Source organism: Onychostoma macrolepis, chromosome 20, assembly GCF_012432095.1.
Source record: "Onychostoma macrolepis isolate SWU-2019 chromosome 20, ASM1243209v1, whole genome shotgun sequence".
NCBI classification, from domain to species: domain Eukaryota; kingdom Metazoa; phylum Chordata; class Actinopteri; order Cypriniformes; family Cyprinidae; genus Onychostoma; species Onychostoma macrolepis.
Window position 1 is genome coordinate 27,747,079 of NC_081174.1, and position 18,197 is coordinate 27,765,275.

Genomic DNA, 18,197 nt, shown 5'->3' on the forward strand with positions numbered 1-18,197 from the left:
CAAGTCCAAGTACCCACCATTGAGATCTAGCACTGATCTTGCTGCACTAGCATTATTTTCACTTCCATGTACAATAATGGCAACACTTCACATTAAGTTCTCATTTGTAAACATTAGTTAATATACTGTACATTTTAACAAAGCTTAATAAATGCAGTAAATGTTTATAGTTAATAAAATTATTATAAAATATTTGTTCATGTTAGCTCACAGTGCATTAAGTAATGTTAACAGATTCAAGTTTTGCCTTCAAAAATGTTTTAATAAATGCAGGAATTAACATTAGCTAAGATTAAGAAATGCTGTTTAAGTATTGTTAGTTCTTGTTAACAAAAATGAAACCCTATTGTAAAATGTTACCAAACTAAAACACTTTTATTCAAGAAGAGATAGTTGTACTGAAAAACAAGTCAATAAAGATTAATTAAAAACATGCTATATCGTTTTTTAATATCAAGTGATGATCGGGAAACATGGCAAATGGAATTTATTTGTGTGTTGCTGAGGCAGAAATGGGCACAAAGAAAAATACAATAACAGCAAAATTCAGAGGCCCATCCGATAATCAAAATACAGTGATCTAACAGCCAGCACAGAACATGAACACATGGTGAATGTTTCAGTATGTTTCAATAGAGGTATTTGGCTAGGATCACTTTGATTTCACATTTACAATAACATTGTTCTTGAAGAATTACTCTGAAATATTCTTCCAGACAGAATGACTCTGAAAGCATGTCTGAACCAGCTGTAAAAGAAGGCGTAAACTATCGGATTACAGGTGGAATTATAATATCCAACCCACAGGAACAAGTCAAACAGAAGTGGTGGTACAGAATAACTGATGAAAGGATCAATAAGATTGCAAATGAAAAAGGGTATCCAGAAGGTCAGAAACACCCCCATGATGATAGCTAAAGTCTTAGTGGCTTTTCCTTCTTTTTTAAATTCAGAATTTACACTCTGGATGGCCTGAACCTGCCGTTGAGCTGCGTGTAAGATCTTAAGGTACACACAGAGCATGACAAAAGCAGGAACGTAAAAACAGGCCAATGACATTATAGTAGCTGCCTCTCTGCTCTGAAACACCAAGCATTTTCCATCACAGTCAACATTTTCATAATAAAAATCCTCAATGCCCAGAATATTAAGCTCCATGAAGATCATGCCAAACCCTAGAGCAGCTGAAACAGTCCAGCAGATAATAATCATAACTAGTGTGGCAAGTGATGTAATTTTACTATGATATTGAAAGGGGTGACATATGGCATAATATCTCTCCAAAGAAATGACACAGAGGTTTAAAATTGATGCAGTGCACAATGTCACATCAAGACTGCTGTGTATTTTACAGAACAAATCTCCCAGATACCAGCACGTCTCGATGGAGCGCAGCATGCTGGGAGGCATCACAACTCCTCCGACAAGCAGATCGGCCACGGCTAGAGACAGGATGAGGTAGTTAGTTGGTGTGTGAAGCTGCTTGAAATGAATGGCCGTAATGATCACAAGCAGGTTTCCTATGATTGTGACAATTGAAGAGACGCTAAAAAGGATGTAGAGTAATATCCGGGTTTCCAACGGATAGATAAATCTCTGACAAGACCTGTTACTAAACTCATAACAGAGGAAAGGCTTTTCCCAGATTCCATTTTGGCTGATGTTGATTTGGACATCCATTTAAACAATTTACTGAAGCTCCCCTGTCTGAAACAATGGAGTGAAGTCAATTTCAGCCTTTAAAAATAATGCAGCTATGTTTATGCATCTCTATGAATAAACTACATGTTAAAAACCCACTAGATTTTCAATGCAATTCTTAAATTGACCAAACAGGAGAATAAATCTGCACTGAAATCTTATTTTGCATAACACTCCAGTCACAGAGTCTCATCCATGTTCTTACCTTTCCTTCTACAATGAACCACCTCACAGAGCAGAAAGCACACATTTATAGCAAAAGAGTTTCATAACAACCTCCCTCCTGTTAAATCACACGTTTGCGTTTCCAAAGCAACCTAATCTTCCCAAAACTCTACATCATATCAGCAGAAAATGCAATTAGGACAGCAAGGCCATGAAGCTGCATCTCAATAAAATAATTCATTCTGATAAAGACCAATGGGGAATTCAATAAAAATTAATTGCACCTGCTGTTGTCGGCATCATTTCATGAAAAAAAAAAAAAAAGTGCTAGTTGCCATTTAGAACACTGTAAAAAGTGAAAGTTGACAACTTAAAAAAATTGAGGAAACCCATTGCCTTAAAATTATTTAGTACATAATAATTTTTTTTTAAAAGTTAAGTGAACTTGACAATTCAATTAACTTATTTTTTTTTAATTATCATTTACTTAAAATTTTTAAGGCAATGGGTTTCCTCAGTTTTTTTAAGTTAAGTCAACTTATCACTTTTTACAGTGAAGTTTTACATATAAAGAAAAAATACATTCTACCTCATCACAAACAATAGCTAAATGTGGATAAGTATATGACTCTTGGGGACAAATTTAATATAGTACGACTTAAAAACTTTCATAAGGTCAATGACCTTGACTTGTCTATAAATAGGACAAAAAATACTCAACAATTTTTTTTCTTATTATTATTATTTTATGTGCTGGGGCGGGTTGTGCTTGACAAATTTTGTCAAAAAATCATGAATGTTAAATGACTTTTAATCATGATCTTCTAAACTTAATCAAATGATTTACAGCAGGGCCGTAAACAGGGTTTTATACAAAGGTCCAAAATTTGTTCAAGTTTTGAGGAAGAGCATTTTTATGGTAAAACACCAATGTCAGGAACTAAAACCTCCTGCAGCATAATATAATATATGTGCAAAGATCAATGCCCAAATAAAAGTAGTACTGCTACAACACACAAACAAACGGGCACTGCTGGCTAACGTCAGTGCATAGGAAACAGTATTAATAGCCCCTCACTACTGCATCTTGAGTAACATTGTGTGTTTTGAAAACATTATCGATTAACATAAAGCATTGTACAATTGTTTACTTACCGTTTGAGATGCAGCTGCTGTCAGATCCGATACAGATGGCTTCCTCATCTTTGTGAACTCTCCTTTACACTACGCCTCATTTACAAAACAATCTGCAGTTAAATGCTCCAAACAAACATATCTTCTGACACCAGGGGACACCATTAAAAATAAACTATCCACTTGCTCCTGACGCTGAGGTCCTTGTGAAGTCTGTACAGAGACACAAACAAGCTGTTTAAACAGGACTAGTTAAAACAAACATACTTTCATTCCTCCATTGAGCACTCAAGTGCGTGGAATACCTCAGAAACTTACTCTATCCAGTGTACACACCATCCATAATTATTGCGGGCTGTATTTGTGTAGGTATAGTGTTAAGTGTAGGTATAGCCGTTAAGTCTGACGTCATACGTCACTGCTTCCAGGTCCAAATGCTCTATCAGACGCCACAAGAAAACAACAAATGGTACTAATATTATTGATGTAATGATTCATCGATACATAAATCAAATGTCTAATGATACAATGTATCGATGCCATATGTAAAATACGGATACCGTAGTATAAATAGGCACTGTCCACATTTTCATGCAATGTCCGTCTATACACTGTCCTGACATTTTATCCTACCCGTCAGATTGTCCTACCAGGGCTTACTGCGCATGTCAATACTACATCACATCAATATTACATAATTTTTTCTCACCCTGAACAATGATAATTACTGCATTTTCATTAGTGTAAAGGGTAGGTTTAGGGTAGGTGTAGACATTAATAAAACACAATCTAATATGCAGAAAGATTAGTTTATTGTTGGTTTCCTGCTGTAGCTGTATCCCTTCTAGTCACAACCCTGAACAACACATAAGAATTACTGTATTTACATTACTGTAAGGTTACGTTTAGGGTAGGGGTAGGTGTATACGTGAATAAACCACAATTTGACAGTTAGCATTTTTCGTTGACGAATTTTACTACATGACATGCTATGCAATTCGTGCTCATAATCGCAAATGAATCGCCTGTGACAATGAACGCGACATTGCGTAGCTTGTCAGTAAACTATGGCTCTGTGTATTAAATGCCGCTCCATCTGAAAGCAGGTGATGGAGATTTACGACTAATCACGGAACCGGCTTTACTGATGAGATGCGCATGAAAATCGCATGCAATATATCGTGCAGCCCTAATTCTAATGGATTCACAAGTTTCAAAATCAATTCTAAAGCAGCGGTTCCTAATCATGTTCCTATCATGTTAACAGAAGCAGTAGCATTTACAAATAACAGCGTATCTAAAAGTATGAGACAACAACAAACATAACATTAAGAGCCATGCTTGCACAGGTTCTGCATGATCTTCTTCACTAATATCCTCTGCGTCTCAATCGGGCTCAAACTGATAAGCAATATAGACAACGCCATTGTTTACAATACAACCGGAGCACATGCCGCTGAGGTGAGGGGGCGGGACGTTTAGATGTGCACTAGAGGCAGTTTAGCCAATCACGACACACTGGTCCAGCTAACCAATCTGAGCCCATCATGTATTTCTGAGGGAGGGGCTTCATAAAACCAGGAAATCATCGGAGCGTTTATCAGAGAAGGGACCGAGCGGTGTAGAATAAAGGTAAATTATGTGAAAAATAATGCGTTTTCTAAAAAACAAAGCATGAACATGTTAGACTGCATCCCATAAACACAATCAAGCCTAGGAAAAAAAAAAAAAAGTCAATCACCCCTTTAACGTAAACTGCTGAGAAAGAGAATGCATGTGTAACCGGTGTTATCTGCGTTGTTTTTTCTCAGAGTAACCTATGGTGGCCGAGAGAGCTCAACGTTGTGAGCATTTGCAGCACCTGCTGTCAAACTGATGAAGATGTTTTCTTGATTTGATGGTGCTTTTTCTATTTGCATGTGTTTTCTGAATTTGCAGCGTGTTGAGCTCTTTACGACTGAGAGATTTACGACTGAGCCACAGAAGTGGTAATGTTGGACCCAAACGAAACACTCAAGGCAGTATCCCAGGCAATGTAGATTTATAAAAAAAATAAAAAATAAAAATAGTCTTTGCAAGAATAATCCAACAAAAATTCTTCTCAACTGAGGAATTAACAACAGTAACAAATACTTGATAAAATAAAAACTCCACGAGGGGAAAAAACAAAACCAGAGAACCAATACAACCAAGGAAAGGAACTCAGGAAACCTTACTTGGGGTACCCCGGGAGAACTTGGCGAGACACAGCAGGGAACACAGGGCAAAGACTCAAAAACCTAGTGAGGAGCAAGGGAAAAAATGCACAACTTCAATACACTGGGTGAAATGAGGCACAGGTGACCTGGATAACACTAGCAAGGACACACAAGGAAGAGCTAAGGCTAAGGGGAACACAGAGGGCCTCTAGAGGCACAGAGACAAACTACAGAAGGTATGGGATGCTGACAGCTTTCGTTTCATATTATCACGAATCTGGTCTACGAACTTCCGTTAACCCTCCACCAGAGGTCACTCGCTCACCACATGGACTCTTACACTGGACTGATCGTTACACTTACACTTCCCACAATCCATTGCACTCATTACACTCAGCTGCAGCCAATCACATGCTTACACCCGAGTCTGATCACACAGCTGATTCCTATTTCACCCCTTACATAAACCATGGACTTCCTCTTGCCCTCTGCCGAGTATTGTATGCATTTATCGCTGCCCTAGCTTTAGCTACTCTACAGAGCCCCTGTTAGTTTTCCTAGTCTTGCCTTGCCTTGCCTGTTTCGGACTGTGTTTTCCCCTGCCTGGACTATTGCTTTCGTTTTGGATTTACCTCTCTTGTCTAGCCCCTTTGGATACTGTTCGCTGTTGACCTACCCAGGCCGGTTTTGGATGATTCTTTGCCTTGCCTATGATATACCTGTTTGCCACTGTTTGACCCTTGCTTGTTTTCTGACCACACCTTTGTATTAAAGCTCGCACATGGATCCGCATGTCTCTCATCTCTCATTGGCTTCGTTACACATATCTCCTTTAGTGATTCACATTCAATTCTGCACAAAAGTTGCGCAATAGCACTGATCATCAAATGATGTTTTATTAACAAAGTTCGGGAGGAGCACGTCAGATACTTAGCCTAATTAGACACATGTGGTACGCCATCAGGCTAATCAAAACAAGGGTATAAATACAGCCGACCTACCTCCTTTCATTGACGGCTAATCAGCATCTGGTTCACCCGTCTGTTGTGTTCACAATGTCTCACAGTGGATATTCCTCGTCAGGAGATAACTCCATCTCTCCCCCGGCCGCATCGCCACAGCCAACCGGCTCCAGGACCACTACTTCCCTGCCAAGCAATGCAATCGAGCCCCAGGCTCCTTCTCGCGGGCGGCCTTCGACTCGTTCAGCCACTCGCCTTCCAAAACGCCCAGGCACACACTCGCCTTCTCCGGCGAGAACCCCAGCCGATTCCCCGGCGTCTTCCTATCGGTCTACTAGGCCAGCATTTCCACCTATAGAAAAATTGACAGTGGCAAGTCTGAGGCAGGCACTGACCAACTCCGACATCCAGGCCCCACGCAAGTTCACCAAAGCGGAATTATATGATTTATACAAGAACCTCAAACCAAGTAATCTCTCTCCTAAAACCACCCCAACCCAAAAGGCTGTTAAACATCGCAGTAAACTTACGGTCACGCCTCGCGGACTCCCCACCTTCTTCCAGCTCCAAGATTAGCTCCCGAAGAACATCAAACAACGGCACTAGGCCATCAGCAAGCCAGGCCGTGCCCGGATTCGGTTGATGCAAGGCCCGGCGAGGTTCGGCGGCGGCCCAGCTTTCGTCGCGGCTCCCTCCTCAGCGATACCGAGGCCCACCACTCAAGCGGGCGTCTGGCCGCCTCCGCCACCAGTCTCGGCCCCGATGCCCACCTCTCTCAGCGCAGAGCCCTCAGTCCAAGCAAGCGCTTGGCCGCAATGGCCGGCTTACACAGCCCCGCCACCGGCCTCTCTCAGCTCAGGGCCTGCAGCCCAAGCATGCGCTTGGCCGCACGGGCAGCCGCATCCCGCACTGCAGCCCGCCCCCTTCGGCCAAGCAAGCGTCGGGCCGCTATGGCCTCTCCACTCAGTCCCACAGCCCACTCCCTCTAGCTCTGGGTTTACAGCCCAGGCAAACGCTTGGCCGCACGAGCTGCCAAACACAGCTCCGCCTCCAGCCCCCTTCAATACTCTCCTCCAAGCAAAACCATCTTACTCGCTCTTCACCGCTACACCCATGCCTGTCCCTGCAAACGCCATCGCTACGGAACCCCCGCAAGTAGCTCACAATATTCGAGCGCAGATTTTAGCAGGTGCAGACGTCGATCTCTCCTTACTCCTTTCCCTGCTGCCTACTTCCGATTCCAATCGACAGATAGATTGCGGGGACTTTTCAGTCACGTTAAAAAAAACCCAATCCCCTCTCATCACGTATACTCTCATTCCCCGAATTTTCCATCGCTTTCAGTCGTTTCACGGAGATCATATGCTCAGTCTTCCCTCACAGGCGACGCGAGCTCAACGACTACCTGGCCATCATAGCCGAGCTCGCGTTGTCCTACGGAGGAGGGCATTTTTTCACTTATCACAAACTGTTTTCTGCAAAATGCGCCGTCCGAGTCGCGCAGTGGAATCAATGCCCCTACTGGGGTGCTCTCGACTTAGATCTCCACAACAGGGTGTTCCTAGGATGCAGGAACATTTCGTGCGCCGTGTGCAGGTCGGTCGCCCACTCCACCTCGAATTGCCCACGGATCAATCCGTCAGCTACTCCATGCCCGGAACCCACCTCCGCGAAATCCACCAGCTACGTCCCAAGACCAGCAACGGCTTTATACCCAGACCAGGAACCACCAGCTCCTCATGCTGCGGACAACAGACAGCCATGCTTTGCTTTCAATAATAGGAAATGCATCAGACACCGATGTCGTTTCCTCCACATGTGTAGTTTCTGCGGCGGAGCTCACGCTCGTGTTGTATGCCCGGTATCTAAAGCTGTGAATAAAAAATCAAAAAATTATTCATCGACTCCCGTGAACATTTCTCGTCTAGCCATCGAACTCGCCAGCCATCCAGATAAAGAGTTCTGTAAATATCTCCTGTCGGGCCTCAGTCACGGTTTCAATCCCGGCGTCGTATGCGCGCTTTCCCAAAATTTGATTTGCAACAATCTCCAATCCGCCCATGCCGAGCCTGACATCGTAGATAACCTTATCGGGGAAGAAGTCAAATCAGGCTTCATGATCGGTCCTTTCGTTAAACCCCCCTTCGAAATCTTTCGCATCAGCCCCATTGGCGTAGCGACAAGGAAATTTTCGGGTAAAAAACGATTAATCATCGACCTGTCATCTCCCCATAATTCCTCCATTCCAAGCATTAATAGCCTGATTCCCCTCGAAGAATTTTCGCTCAGGTACCATGACATAGACCAGGCAGTCGAATTGATTAAAATCGCTGGCCGAGGAGCCTGGCTCGCCAAATTAGACATCACTTCTGCATTCAAAGTGATGCCTATCCATCCGGATTCTTGGCATTTATTTGGGATACGATGGTCGGAAAAATTCTATTTCGCCGTCCGCCTGACTTTCGGTTGCAAAAGTAGCCCAAAAATCTTCAACATGCTTTCAGAAGCCGTCTGCTGGATCCTGTCAAACAATTACGCCATTCCCCATCTCATCCATCTCCTAGACGATTTTTTAATCATTTCGCCTCCAGACGCTATCCCAGCCGCCCACATCCTCACAGCCCAAAAGGTTTTTTCTGAGCTTGGGATTCCCATCGCCCAGGAAAAAACCTTGGGTCCAGCTACATCCATCGAATTTCTCGGCATTAACCTGGACTCAGTTAAATTCCAGGACTCTCTGCCCAAGGAGAAAATCGACAGGATAATCCTCGTCTCCTCTACCCTCATCGACAGCTCTCGCTGTTCTAAACGCGAACTCCTGTCACTGCTCGGGCATTTAAATTTCGCCATGCGCATCATTCCCCAAGGCCGTCCCTTCATCTCACATCTCCTCTTACTCGCTTCTTCAGTCCATGCGCTCGAGGACCTCATTTCCTTATCCCAAGAATGCCGCGACGAACTTAGGTTATGCATAATGTTCCTCAAACAATGGAACGGCCTTTCCCTCTTCTATAACAACCTTGTTTCGTCTCCCTTCGACATTAAACTTTTTACAGATGCGGCTCCCTCAATCGGTTTCGGAGGATTTTACCAAGGTCGCTGGTTCGCGTCTCCATGGCCTTCCCAGCTGCAAAGTTCGCTACCGTCCTCAGCTCTTTTCGAGCTTTACCCCCTCGTGATAGCAGCTTTCTTATGGGGAAACGAATGGGCCTCAAAATGCATCTTGGTGCACTGTGACAACGAAGCAGTTGTTCAGTGCATCAATAAAGGCCGTTCCAATTCTCCCGCCCTCACGCCTTTCCTAAGACGATTAATATGGATCTCGGCATGCGACCAGTTTATAATAATCGCCAAACATGTCGCAGGTTCAGAAAATAAAATTGCTGACTCTCTCTCTCGCTTTCTGTTTCAGAAATTCAGGATGCTGGCTCCAGAGGCGGACCAATTCCCAACCCCAGTACCTCCATATTCAGAATTGATATTCCCGTAAATCACCCATTAAAACCTCTCCTCGAAGACTCACTCGACACCATCCTCCAGGCTGTCTCTCCCAGAACACTCCAATCATACGTGACAGCATGGAGATGCTTTAAGTCATTCCATCTCTCTTACAACATGCCATTCCCAGACTTTTCTCTACTCTCAATAACCTCATTTATCTCTTATCTCAACAGCATCAAAGGCCTCCAAGCCAGTACCATCAAAAATTACATAAGCGGCATCCAATTTTTTCATAAACTCATGTACGGTGCTCCCTCACCCGGAATTAGCAATTCTCAAACCTCCATGTTGATCAGAGGAATCAAACGATCCCGGCCGACTCGTCCCGATTCGAGACTACCCATTACCTTAGACATCCTCACCAAATGTATCCACTCCCTCCGCACAAATTACCAGCCCCTGAATACCGCCCGGACACTCGACGCCATGTTCATTTTAGCCTTCTTCGGGTTTTTGAGATGCTCAGAGATAACCATCTCCTCTAAGTTTGATCCGGCCATCAACCCCACCATCTCAGACCTATCAATCCTCGATAGCGAAACCATTTCTTTTCTGATCAAACAAAGTAAAACAGACCAAGTTAAGAAAGGTCATTTCGTTTACATCTTCAATCTCTCTTCTCCTATCCAACCTTACCAAGCCGTCCTCGAGTACCTCCGCTCCAGGATTTCCCAAGCCAAATCCCCTCTCGAACCTCTATTCCTAGACGAGGCCAGGAAACCCGCCAGTCGCTTCTAGTTCCAAAAACATCTTAAATCTGTCCTGTTATCAGCAGGCATTTCAGCAAAAAATTTCTCTAGCCATTCCTTTCGCATCGGGGCAGCAACATCAGCAGCCCAAAAAGGCCTCACCAAACAACAGATCCAAACCCTAGGAAGATGGTCTTCAGAAGCTTTCCAAAGCTATATCAGAACGAACCAGTTCCACATTAAATCAGCCCACCAGATTTTAATTGGGTAAAGGTTGTTTAAAAAAAAAAAAAAAAAAAAAAGGGGTACGAGCCTCTCAGACATTTTTTAAAAAACTTACCTTTTCAAGTCCACGCTTGGTGAGGCTCACCTTTCTGACACCGTGAATCTCCATAGCTTGTCAAACACTGGCAGAGCCTCCCAGCTAGACAACTTACCTTTTCCACCCTGCGGCCGGAGAGTCTCACCCAACCAGGCTGCGAGCTTCCATCTCCAGTCTAGATGACGGCGAGTGCCTCCCGGCCACCTAACTTTACCTTTCTGTCTTTACCTGTTCGACATTGTGAGTCTTGATCTCCTGCCGGACGCCGGTGAGCGCATTCATGGCCAGACAATCTTACCTTTTCAAGTCCCACGCTGGCGACGCTTACCCGTCCGACACAGTGGGTATTGTGCTCCCGTCGGGCGTCAGCAAGAGCCTCCCAGCTAGACAAACTCACCTTTCCATCCCGTGGCCGGCGAGACTTACCCATCCAGACCGTGAGTTTTCATCTCCAGTCGGATGCCGGCGAGAGCCTCCCGACCACACAACTTGACCTTTTCCGTCTTTACCTGTTCGACACAGTGAGTCTTGATCTCCTGCCGGACGCCGGTGAGCGCATTCTCGGCCAGACAAACTTACCTTTTCAAATCCCTCGCTGGGCAAGGCTTACCCGTCTGACACAGTGAGTATTGAGCTCCTGGCGGACATCGGTGAGAGCCTCCCAGCCAGACAAACTTAACTTCTTCCATCCTGCGGCCGGTGAGACTTACCCATCCATGCTGCGAGTGTCCGTCTCCAGACAGATGTCGGCGAAGCATCCCGACCTCACAACTTTACCTTTCTGTCTTATTTGTCCGACTCAGTGAGCCCCGATCTTCTAACGGACGCCGGCGAGAGCACTCCCGGCCAGACAACCTTACCTTTTCAAGTCCTACGCTCGGCAAGGCTTACCCGTCCAACGGAGTCTTGATCTCCCGTCGGACGTCGGCAAGAGCCTCCCAGCCAGACAATCTTACCTTTTCCGTCCGCTCGCGCCACAATACCAAACCCCCGTCGAACGCCACATACTCGGTCGGTCAAGTAATCTTAGTTTTCAGTCCGCCACCGGCGAGGCTTAACCATCCGACTTGCAAGTATTGATCTCCCGTCGGACGTCGTGAGAGCCTCCCGGCCGGACATCCTCGTCTTTTTTCCTCCTACGTCAGCGCCGCTGGCCCTTCAAACAGTTGAGCACGCTCACCAGTTGGATGTCGGCTAAGCGTCCCGACCAACCTTTACCTTTCCATCTTTACCTGTTCGACATTGTGAGTCTTGATCTCCCGTCGAACGCCGGCGAGCGCATTCCCGGCCAGATAACCTTACCTTTTCAAGTCCCACGCTGGCGACGCTTACTCGTCCGACATTGTGGGTATTGTGCCCCCGTCGGGCGTCGGCAAAAGCCTCCCAGCCAGACGACTTACCGTTTCATCCTACGGTCGGTGAGACCGATCCGTTTGACTCAGTGAGTATTGGCCTCCCGTAGAGCATCGGTGTCGGTCTTGGCCACCCACCTATTTTTCTGTTCGACGGGCGACGAGGCCTAGCCTTCAGCCGCCATAGGTCCCGTCCGCCTGCCGAACACCGTCCACCTGTCTCTCCTATCCTCACACCTTTCCCCCCCGCCTGGTGAGGCTTACCCGTCCGATCTCTCCTGAGTCTCAATCTCCATCGGATGCTGCGAGAGCCCTCCCAGTCTCCGGGTTTTCTCTTCTCCCTACCCGTCGGCGAGGCTATCCGTCTGACATCGTAGTCTTGATCTCGTGTCAAACGTCGACGCTGGTCTCCCGGTGGGCTCCTGTACTTGCCGCCCGCAAGTGAGGCTCATCCATTCGATGCCGTGAGTCTTGATCTCCCGTCGGATGTCGCGAGAGCCTCCTTGTCGGACGTCCAAAACTCTTTTTATCTGCCAAGCCAAGAGGACCCACTCGTCCGGTGATGGAGGTGCTCCAGTCGGAGGCTTCATGGGTTCTCTTGGCAAGTCTCCGCCCTCTGTCCTCTGATCAGCAGGGGCTGACGGCCAGTAGGGCTCGTACGCCGACTCCGTGATCTATCCGTGAGCTTCGGTTCGAGCCCTCCCTGACCGGTCGCCCCAAAACTCACACCAGCGGCCGGTGGGGCCTACCCATGCATGCCAAACCGCTCCCTCAGAGCTCGTAGGCTCCCCCGGCCTGCCACCCAGGCTACTCCTCGAACCAGCTACCGCCAGATCTCTATTGCGTATTTGGGGGGGATCTCAGTCTGGCGGCTGTCCAACACTCATGTCTTTTGGGGGATACTCTGGGTTCGGGCAATTCCCGAGCTCGGAGCCCTTCCCCAGGACAGCACGCCAACAACGTATTACCATACTCGCCAAATACGCATTACGTTACTCGTGCTAATATATGTAAGTGTGAACTCGTGAAATGATGTTTTATTAACAAAGTTCGGGAGGAGCACGTCAGATACTTAGCCTAATTAGACACATGTGGTACGCCATCAGGCTAATCAAAACAAGGGTATAAATACAGCCGACCTACCTCCTTTCATTGACGGCTAATCAGCATCCCTCCACCACCCCTTCTCCACTACCATCACTAAAGTTCACAACACAGTAGGGGGATACTCTGGGTTCGGGCAATTCCCGAGCTCGGAGCCCTTCCCCAGGACAGCACGCCAACAACGTATTACCATACTCGCCAAATACGCATTACGTTACTCGTGCTAATATATGTAAGTGTGAACTCGTGAACAGAAAGACGGTGTGATGAATTTCAAAAAGTTGGTGCTTCGCAACACAGACGTCCATTTCTTGCCTCCAAGCAAGGATATAGTGATGAGAAATATGATCGGGAGTCTGCACTGGGTGTTTATTTTGAAATCGATGTGTTTTTTTAACTTTTATTTTGTATTTGCTGTGTGGCTGAAACAGATTTATTTTTTTAATAAATCTACATTGCCTGGGATACTGCCTTGAGTGTTTCGTTTGGGTCCAACATTACCACTTCGGAGGCTCAGTCGTAAATCTTTCAACCTCCACACTAGAGACCTGGGTACAAGCCTGGCTTGTGACAAAAGAAAACTCAAACTACACTTTCAGTGTTTTCGTAAGCCTGCACCTGATGCTTCAGGTGACACAAATCGCTTGAATGTTTTAAATGACAAGGCTTTAAAAAAAAACGTACAGTGCATGGTAGCAGTAACAGATCAGTCAACTGTCCCGAGCATCTTTCTCACTGGTCTCTGGACATAAGATCATGATCAAATATGTTAGCTTTTCTTGGCAGCATAAAGGAAAAGTATGCAATTATTTGTAAATTTAACTGACTGAAAACGAAAGTAAATTAGGGGAGTTGAAAGATTTCTTAGCCTGTGGCACCCTCTAGTGAACTGCAGTTGTCCTCTAGAGAGGGAATTTTTGCTCAGCCAATGCAAGTCTATGGGAAATCTTTGATATTTGATAATTATTTATATGAAAACTATAAGTCTCATCAGTTAGAAAAGATATAGAAACAAACTACAGATCAGGTCCAAGATCTCTGACGAGTTTGGTGCCTGTAGCATTAAAGCCCTAGGACGATATAGAGTACAGTTGAAAATTCTTGGTCTCAGAAGAATTATATGTTTAAATAGTATAACAGTATGTTGGCTTTCTCAAGCCAACATAACTAGCTAATAACTTAAGTTCAGTTAGTGTGGTGCATGTGGTAGAAGGATAGAGATAACACAGAGACTGTGTATGTGTGTCTGTGTACAGCAGTTAAACCGAATACAATATTTATATCTCCTTGTTTCAGATGATGAGAGAGATGGGAACTCCTGGCCAGCCTTGTGGACTGAAAGTCAGGCTGGGGAATTTAAAAACAGGCACTCTTAAATGTGCATTGAAAATTGCCAGCTGATAAAACCGGTGCTCCAGGCACCATATTCTTAAGATAAATGTAATTACTGGCTGAGTTAAATGATTAACACTAAACAGTAGAAAATCAGTCAAGCCTCCCCAGCTGTAAATGTAATTGGCTGTTAAAGTCTTCTGTTGCTTATAATAAATTGTTGATATCACATAAGCAGTCTTTCAGAATACTCTGTTACATAGATGCATATTGTATGACTTAGTGAGTGTGGTGGTGCTTATGGGGTGTCGCTTTGTGACGGTGAGTATGAGGCTAGGAGAGAAAAATCAGAGTATACCCACTATAAAAAAATAGACACCACTGACAGCCGGGGTGAATTTATGAATGAACGTGTGAAATTTCTGTTACAAAACAATGTTGTTACGTATCCTCATGCTTTTTTAAGTGGGTATACAGAAATCCTTGACCTTTCCTAGTATATGGCGGATACCTGCGTATCATGTAGACTACACCACTGGATGAGAGGTTCATCCTCAAAGCTAAAAAACACACATTGTTATATGACACCACAAATCCTTTTTACAAGGACAATTCCAAAAAGGACAAGGCGAGGAGTTTAATTGCAGGAGTTGTATGAGTGGAATAAACAGAATTAAACCTGACAAAATGTAAACATTTAGCCAACCATGTTAGAACACACACACAAATAAATCAAGAAAAACAATGTGCAGGCAAACCACGTGGTCTCACAAATCCTATCGCTTCGCTTCTGAAACGATTTTGGTGAAAGTGAAAGCAGACTAACATAAAACCTGTCAAAGAAAACAAAATCTACACATACAGGCATATATATATAGCACATACAGTATTCTTATGTAAAACTCAAATTTCTTTTGCACTAATATGAAGGTTTAGTTAAGAAATGACATAAAAAATACAATAAAATACACTGTCAGAAAATAAGACATCAAGAAACGCATTTGCGAATAATCTGTTTCATTGTTACATTAGTACTGTTCTTGAAGAATTAGTCTGAAATATTGATTTGGAAAGAATAACTCTGAAAGCATGTCTGAACCAGCTGTAAAAGAAGGCGTACACTATGGGATTACAGGTGGAATTATAATATCCAACCCAATAGAATAAGTCAAACAGCAGTGGTGGTACAGAGTAACCGATGAAGGGATCAATAATATTGCACAGAAAAAAAGGAATCCAGAAGGTCAGAAACACCCCCATGATGATGGCTAAAGTCTGAGTCGCTTTTCCCTCTTTTCTTAATTCAGAATTCATGCTCTGGATGGCCTGAACCTGCCGTTGAGCTGTGTGTAAGATCTTAATGTACACGCAGAGCATGACAAAAGCAGGAACATAAAAACATATCAGTGAGAATACAGTAGCTCCAGCTTTACTCTGAAACAGTGTGCATCCGCCATCACATTTAATGTTCTCATAGTAAAAATCTTCAACACCAATAATATTAAGCTCCATGAAGATCATGCCAAACCCCAGAGCAGCTGAAACAGTCCAGCAGATAATAATCATAACTAGTGTGGCAAGTGACGTCATTTTACTATGATATTGAAAGGGGTGACATATGGCATAGTATCTTTCCAAAGAAATGATGCAGAGGTTTAAAATTGAAGCGGTACTCAATGTCACATCAAGACTGCTGTGTATTTTACAGAACAAATCTCCCAGATACCAGCACGTCTCGATGGAGCGCAGCATGCTGGGAGGCATCACAACTCCTCCGACAAGCAGATCGGCCACGGCCAGAGACAGGATGAGGTAGTTAGTTGGTGTGTGAAGCTGCTTGAAATGAACGACCGTTATAATCACAAGCAGGTTTCCTATAACTGTGACAACTGCAGAGACGCTAAAAAGGATGTAGAGGAAAATTCGCATTTCCAAAGAATAGACAATCTTCTGACAAGACCTGTTACTAAACTCATAACAGAGAAAAGGATTTTCCCAGATTTCAATTTGGCTGATGTTGATTCTGACTTCCATTTACGCAATTCTGGAGCTTCCCTGTATGAAACAAGGGAGTGAAGTTAATTTCAGCCTGCAGATAAATTTTTGCATCTCTATCAAATAATTACATATTAAAAGCTTGATTGATTGAATGATTTTAAATCCAATGCAACACAACAAAGGTTCTCATCCATGTTCTTACCTTTCTTTCTACAGTGAACCAAGGCTGCCTCATTTATAGCACAAGATTTTCATAACAACCTCCCTCCTGTCAAATCACACGCATGTGAGTTTCCAAGGAAACCCAGAAACCTAAATAGTAAACACTATTTTAAAAAGTTTATGCTCACTCTTTCAGCGAAGTGTGCACATTGACTGCTGTAAGCTACCAATAAGCTGAAGTGGTCATTATATAAATATGCTATAAATTATAAAATCTAGTTGAAAAAGGAAAAAGATTTCTTCAAACCATAACATAAAACCATACATTTTCATTCTTTTTTTGGATGAATATAGAGCTATGCACAATTTTTTTCACCATGCTGCAGTGGAGCACTTCATCTCAGACCAAAACAAATGTGCACTTCGGCCAAACCCCTGTACTCTGTTCGTCAATGGCCCTTGTGCAACACATCAAAAAAACTTCATATAATGAAATTGAGGTAATATTATAACCAGTGTCAAATGTCGATGAGTATTATTCAAACATAAAACATGGCATGTGGAAGTTAGGGATAGTTCACCCAAAAATGAAAATTCTGTCATTAATTACTTTCCCTCATGTCGTTCCAATCCCGTAAGACCTTCGTTCATCTTCGTCAAAAATACCTTAATTTGTGTTCCGAAGATGAACGAAGGTCTTACAGGTTTGGAACGACATGAGGGTGAGTAATTAATGACAGAATTTTCACTTTTGGGCGAACTATCCCTGACTTTAACCTTTATTAGAAAGCTCTATATTGCACAACTTAACTCTCTGTTAAGGATACAAGGCTATACTATATCTTTAAATAGCAAATAGTTTTGGGTAATTTTATATAGGCCTATACGTAAAAATCATGTATAGCACCTTTAAGCTGGCAACACATTTGTTTAGTGATCTTAAAATGTTGTGGACATAAATGGCACTTTCATGGAATGATTTGCGTTGTTTATGCAAATCATGTAAACCTCAAGATTAATGTTGAAAGTGTAATTGTTTAAAGGGGTCATCGGATGCTAAATTCACTTTTATATGTTGTTTGAGCATAAATGTGTGTTGCAGTGTGTGTACACTTCTACTCTATAATGATAAAAATCCACCCAGTGGTTTTTATTTAATCCCTAAAAATAGTATCCCTTTTTTCAAATCAGGCTGTTCTCCGCTACTTGTCTGTGACGTCACACGGACGAAGGCCTCTGCCACAATAGTTGATTGACACAGCCTTCTTACCTTACACCGTGTCCTAACTACAAGCGATGTGACACCGCAACATTCGATAAAAGGTATCGTTTCCATGTTAATCAGAGGTTTTTTCCTAACTAGCCGCGATGATGACACGTGAAATTTCTATTTTAGAAACAGTTTCTATTTCCACAACGTCGCAGCTGGAACAACAACATACAAACTAATGACAGTTATAATCACAGATTATGTGCTTTATTCAGTGTTAAAAGTGAGTTTGACTATCATATTGCGTGGCATTTATAGCCATGTTTAAAGCAACAACAGACAGTTTACCTCAGATCTTGAAAATAAA

At 43.7% G+C, this 18,197-nt stretch overlaps 3 protein-coding genes across 4 annotated transcripts; 1 reads left to right on the forward strand and 2 right to left on the reverse strand.

Moving 5' to 3' along the window:
• Positions 1-669: 669 nt before the first annotated feature.
• Positions 670-3,421, reverse strand: LOC131527280 (trace amine-associated receptor 1-like). 2 transcript variants are annotated; one of them, XM_058756289.1, is made up of 3 exons: positions 3,319-3,421; positions 3,022-3,213; positions 670-1,707 (listed from the first exon to the last, which is right to left on the reverse strand). In XM_058756289.1, the coding sequence occupies exon 3, from the start codon at positions 1,678-1,680 to the stop codon at positions 670-672; it is 1,011 nt and encodes a 336-aa protein (XP_058612272.1). In that variant the 5' UTR covers positions 1,681-1,707; positions 3,022-3,213; positions 3,319-3,421. The 2 variants fall into 2 exon arrangements, with proteins under 2 accessions (XP_058612272.1, XP_058612273.1); XM_058756290.1 differs by lacking the exons at positions 3,022-3,213; positions 3,319-3,421 and adding an exon at positions 2,663-2,684 and having other exon boundaries at positions 670-1,673.
• A 3,381-nt stretch (positions 3,422-6,802) lies between these two features.
• LOC131526627 (uncharacterized) lies at positions 6,803-10,048 on the forward strand. The gene is made up of 2 exons (XM_058754973.1): positions 6,803-7,311; positions 7,505-10,048. The coding sequence occupies exons 1-2, from the start codon at positions 6,803-6,805 to the stop codon at positions 9,648-9,650; spliced, it is 2,655 nt and encodes an 884-aa protein (XP_058610956.1). The 3' UTR covers positions 9,651-10,048.
• A 5,435-nt stretch (positions 10,049-15,483) lies between these two features.
• On the reverse strand, positions 15,484-16,494 carry LOC131527336 (trace amine-associated receptor 1-like). The gene has a single exon (XM_058756367.1). The coding sequence runs from the start codon at positions 16,492-16,494 to the stop codon at positions 15,484-15,486; it is 1,011 nt and encodes a 336-aa protein (XP_058612350.1).
• Between the last annotated feature and the right edge of the window lie 1,703 nt (positions 16,495-18,197).

What these genes read in the sequence shown, in the direction of transcription:
- LOC131527280 (XM_058756290.1), bottom strand. Translation starts at nt 2,684, where the DNA reads ATGATTAAAAGTCATTTAACAT. An exon ending in GATTAAAAGTCATTTAACAT is followed by an intron (nt 1,674 to 2,662) that starts TCATGATTTTTT and finishes TTTAAATGGATG; the next exon opens with TCCAAATCAACATCAGCCAA.
- LOC131526627 (XM_058754973.1), top strand. Translation starts at nt 6,803, where the DNA reads ATGCAAGGCCCGGCGAGGTTCGGCGGCGGCCCAGCTTTCGTCGCGGCT. An exon ending in GCCATCGCTACGGAACCCCC is followed by an intron (nt 7,312 to 7,504) that starts GCAAGTAGCTCA and finishes CATCGCTTTCAG; the next exon opens with TCGTTTCACGGAGATCATAT.
- LOC131527336 (XM_058756367.1), bottom strand. Translation starts at nt 16,494, where the DNA reads ATGGAAGTCAGAATCAACATCAGCCAAATTGAAATCTGGGAAAATCCT.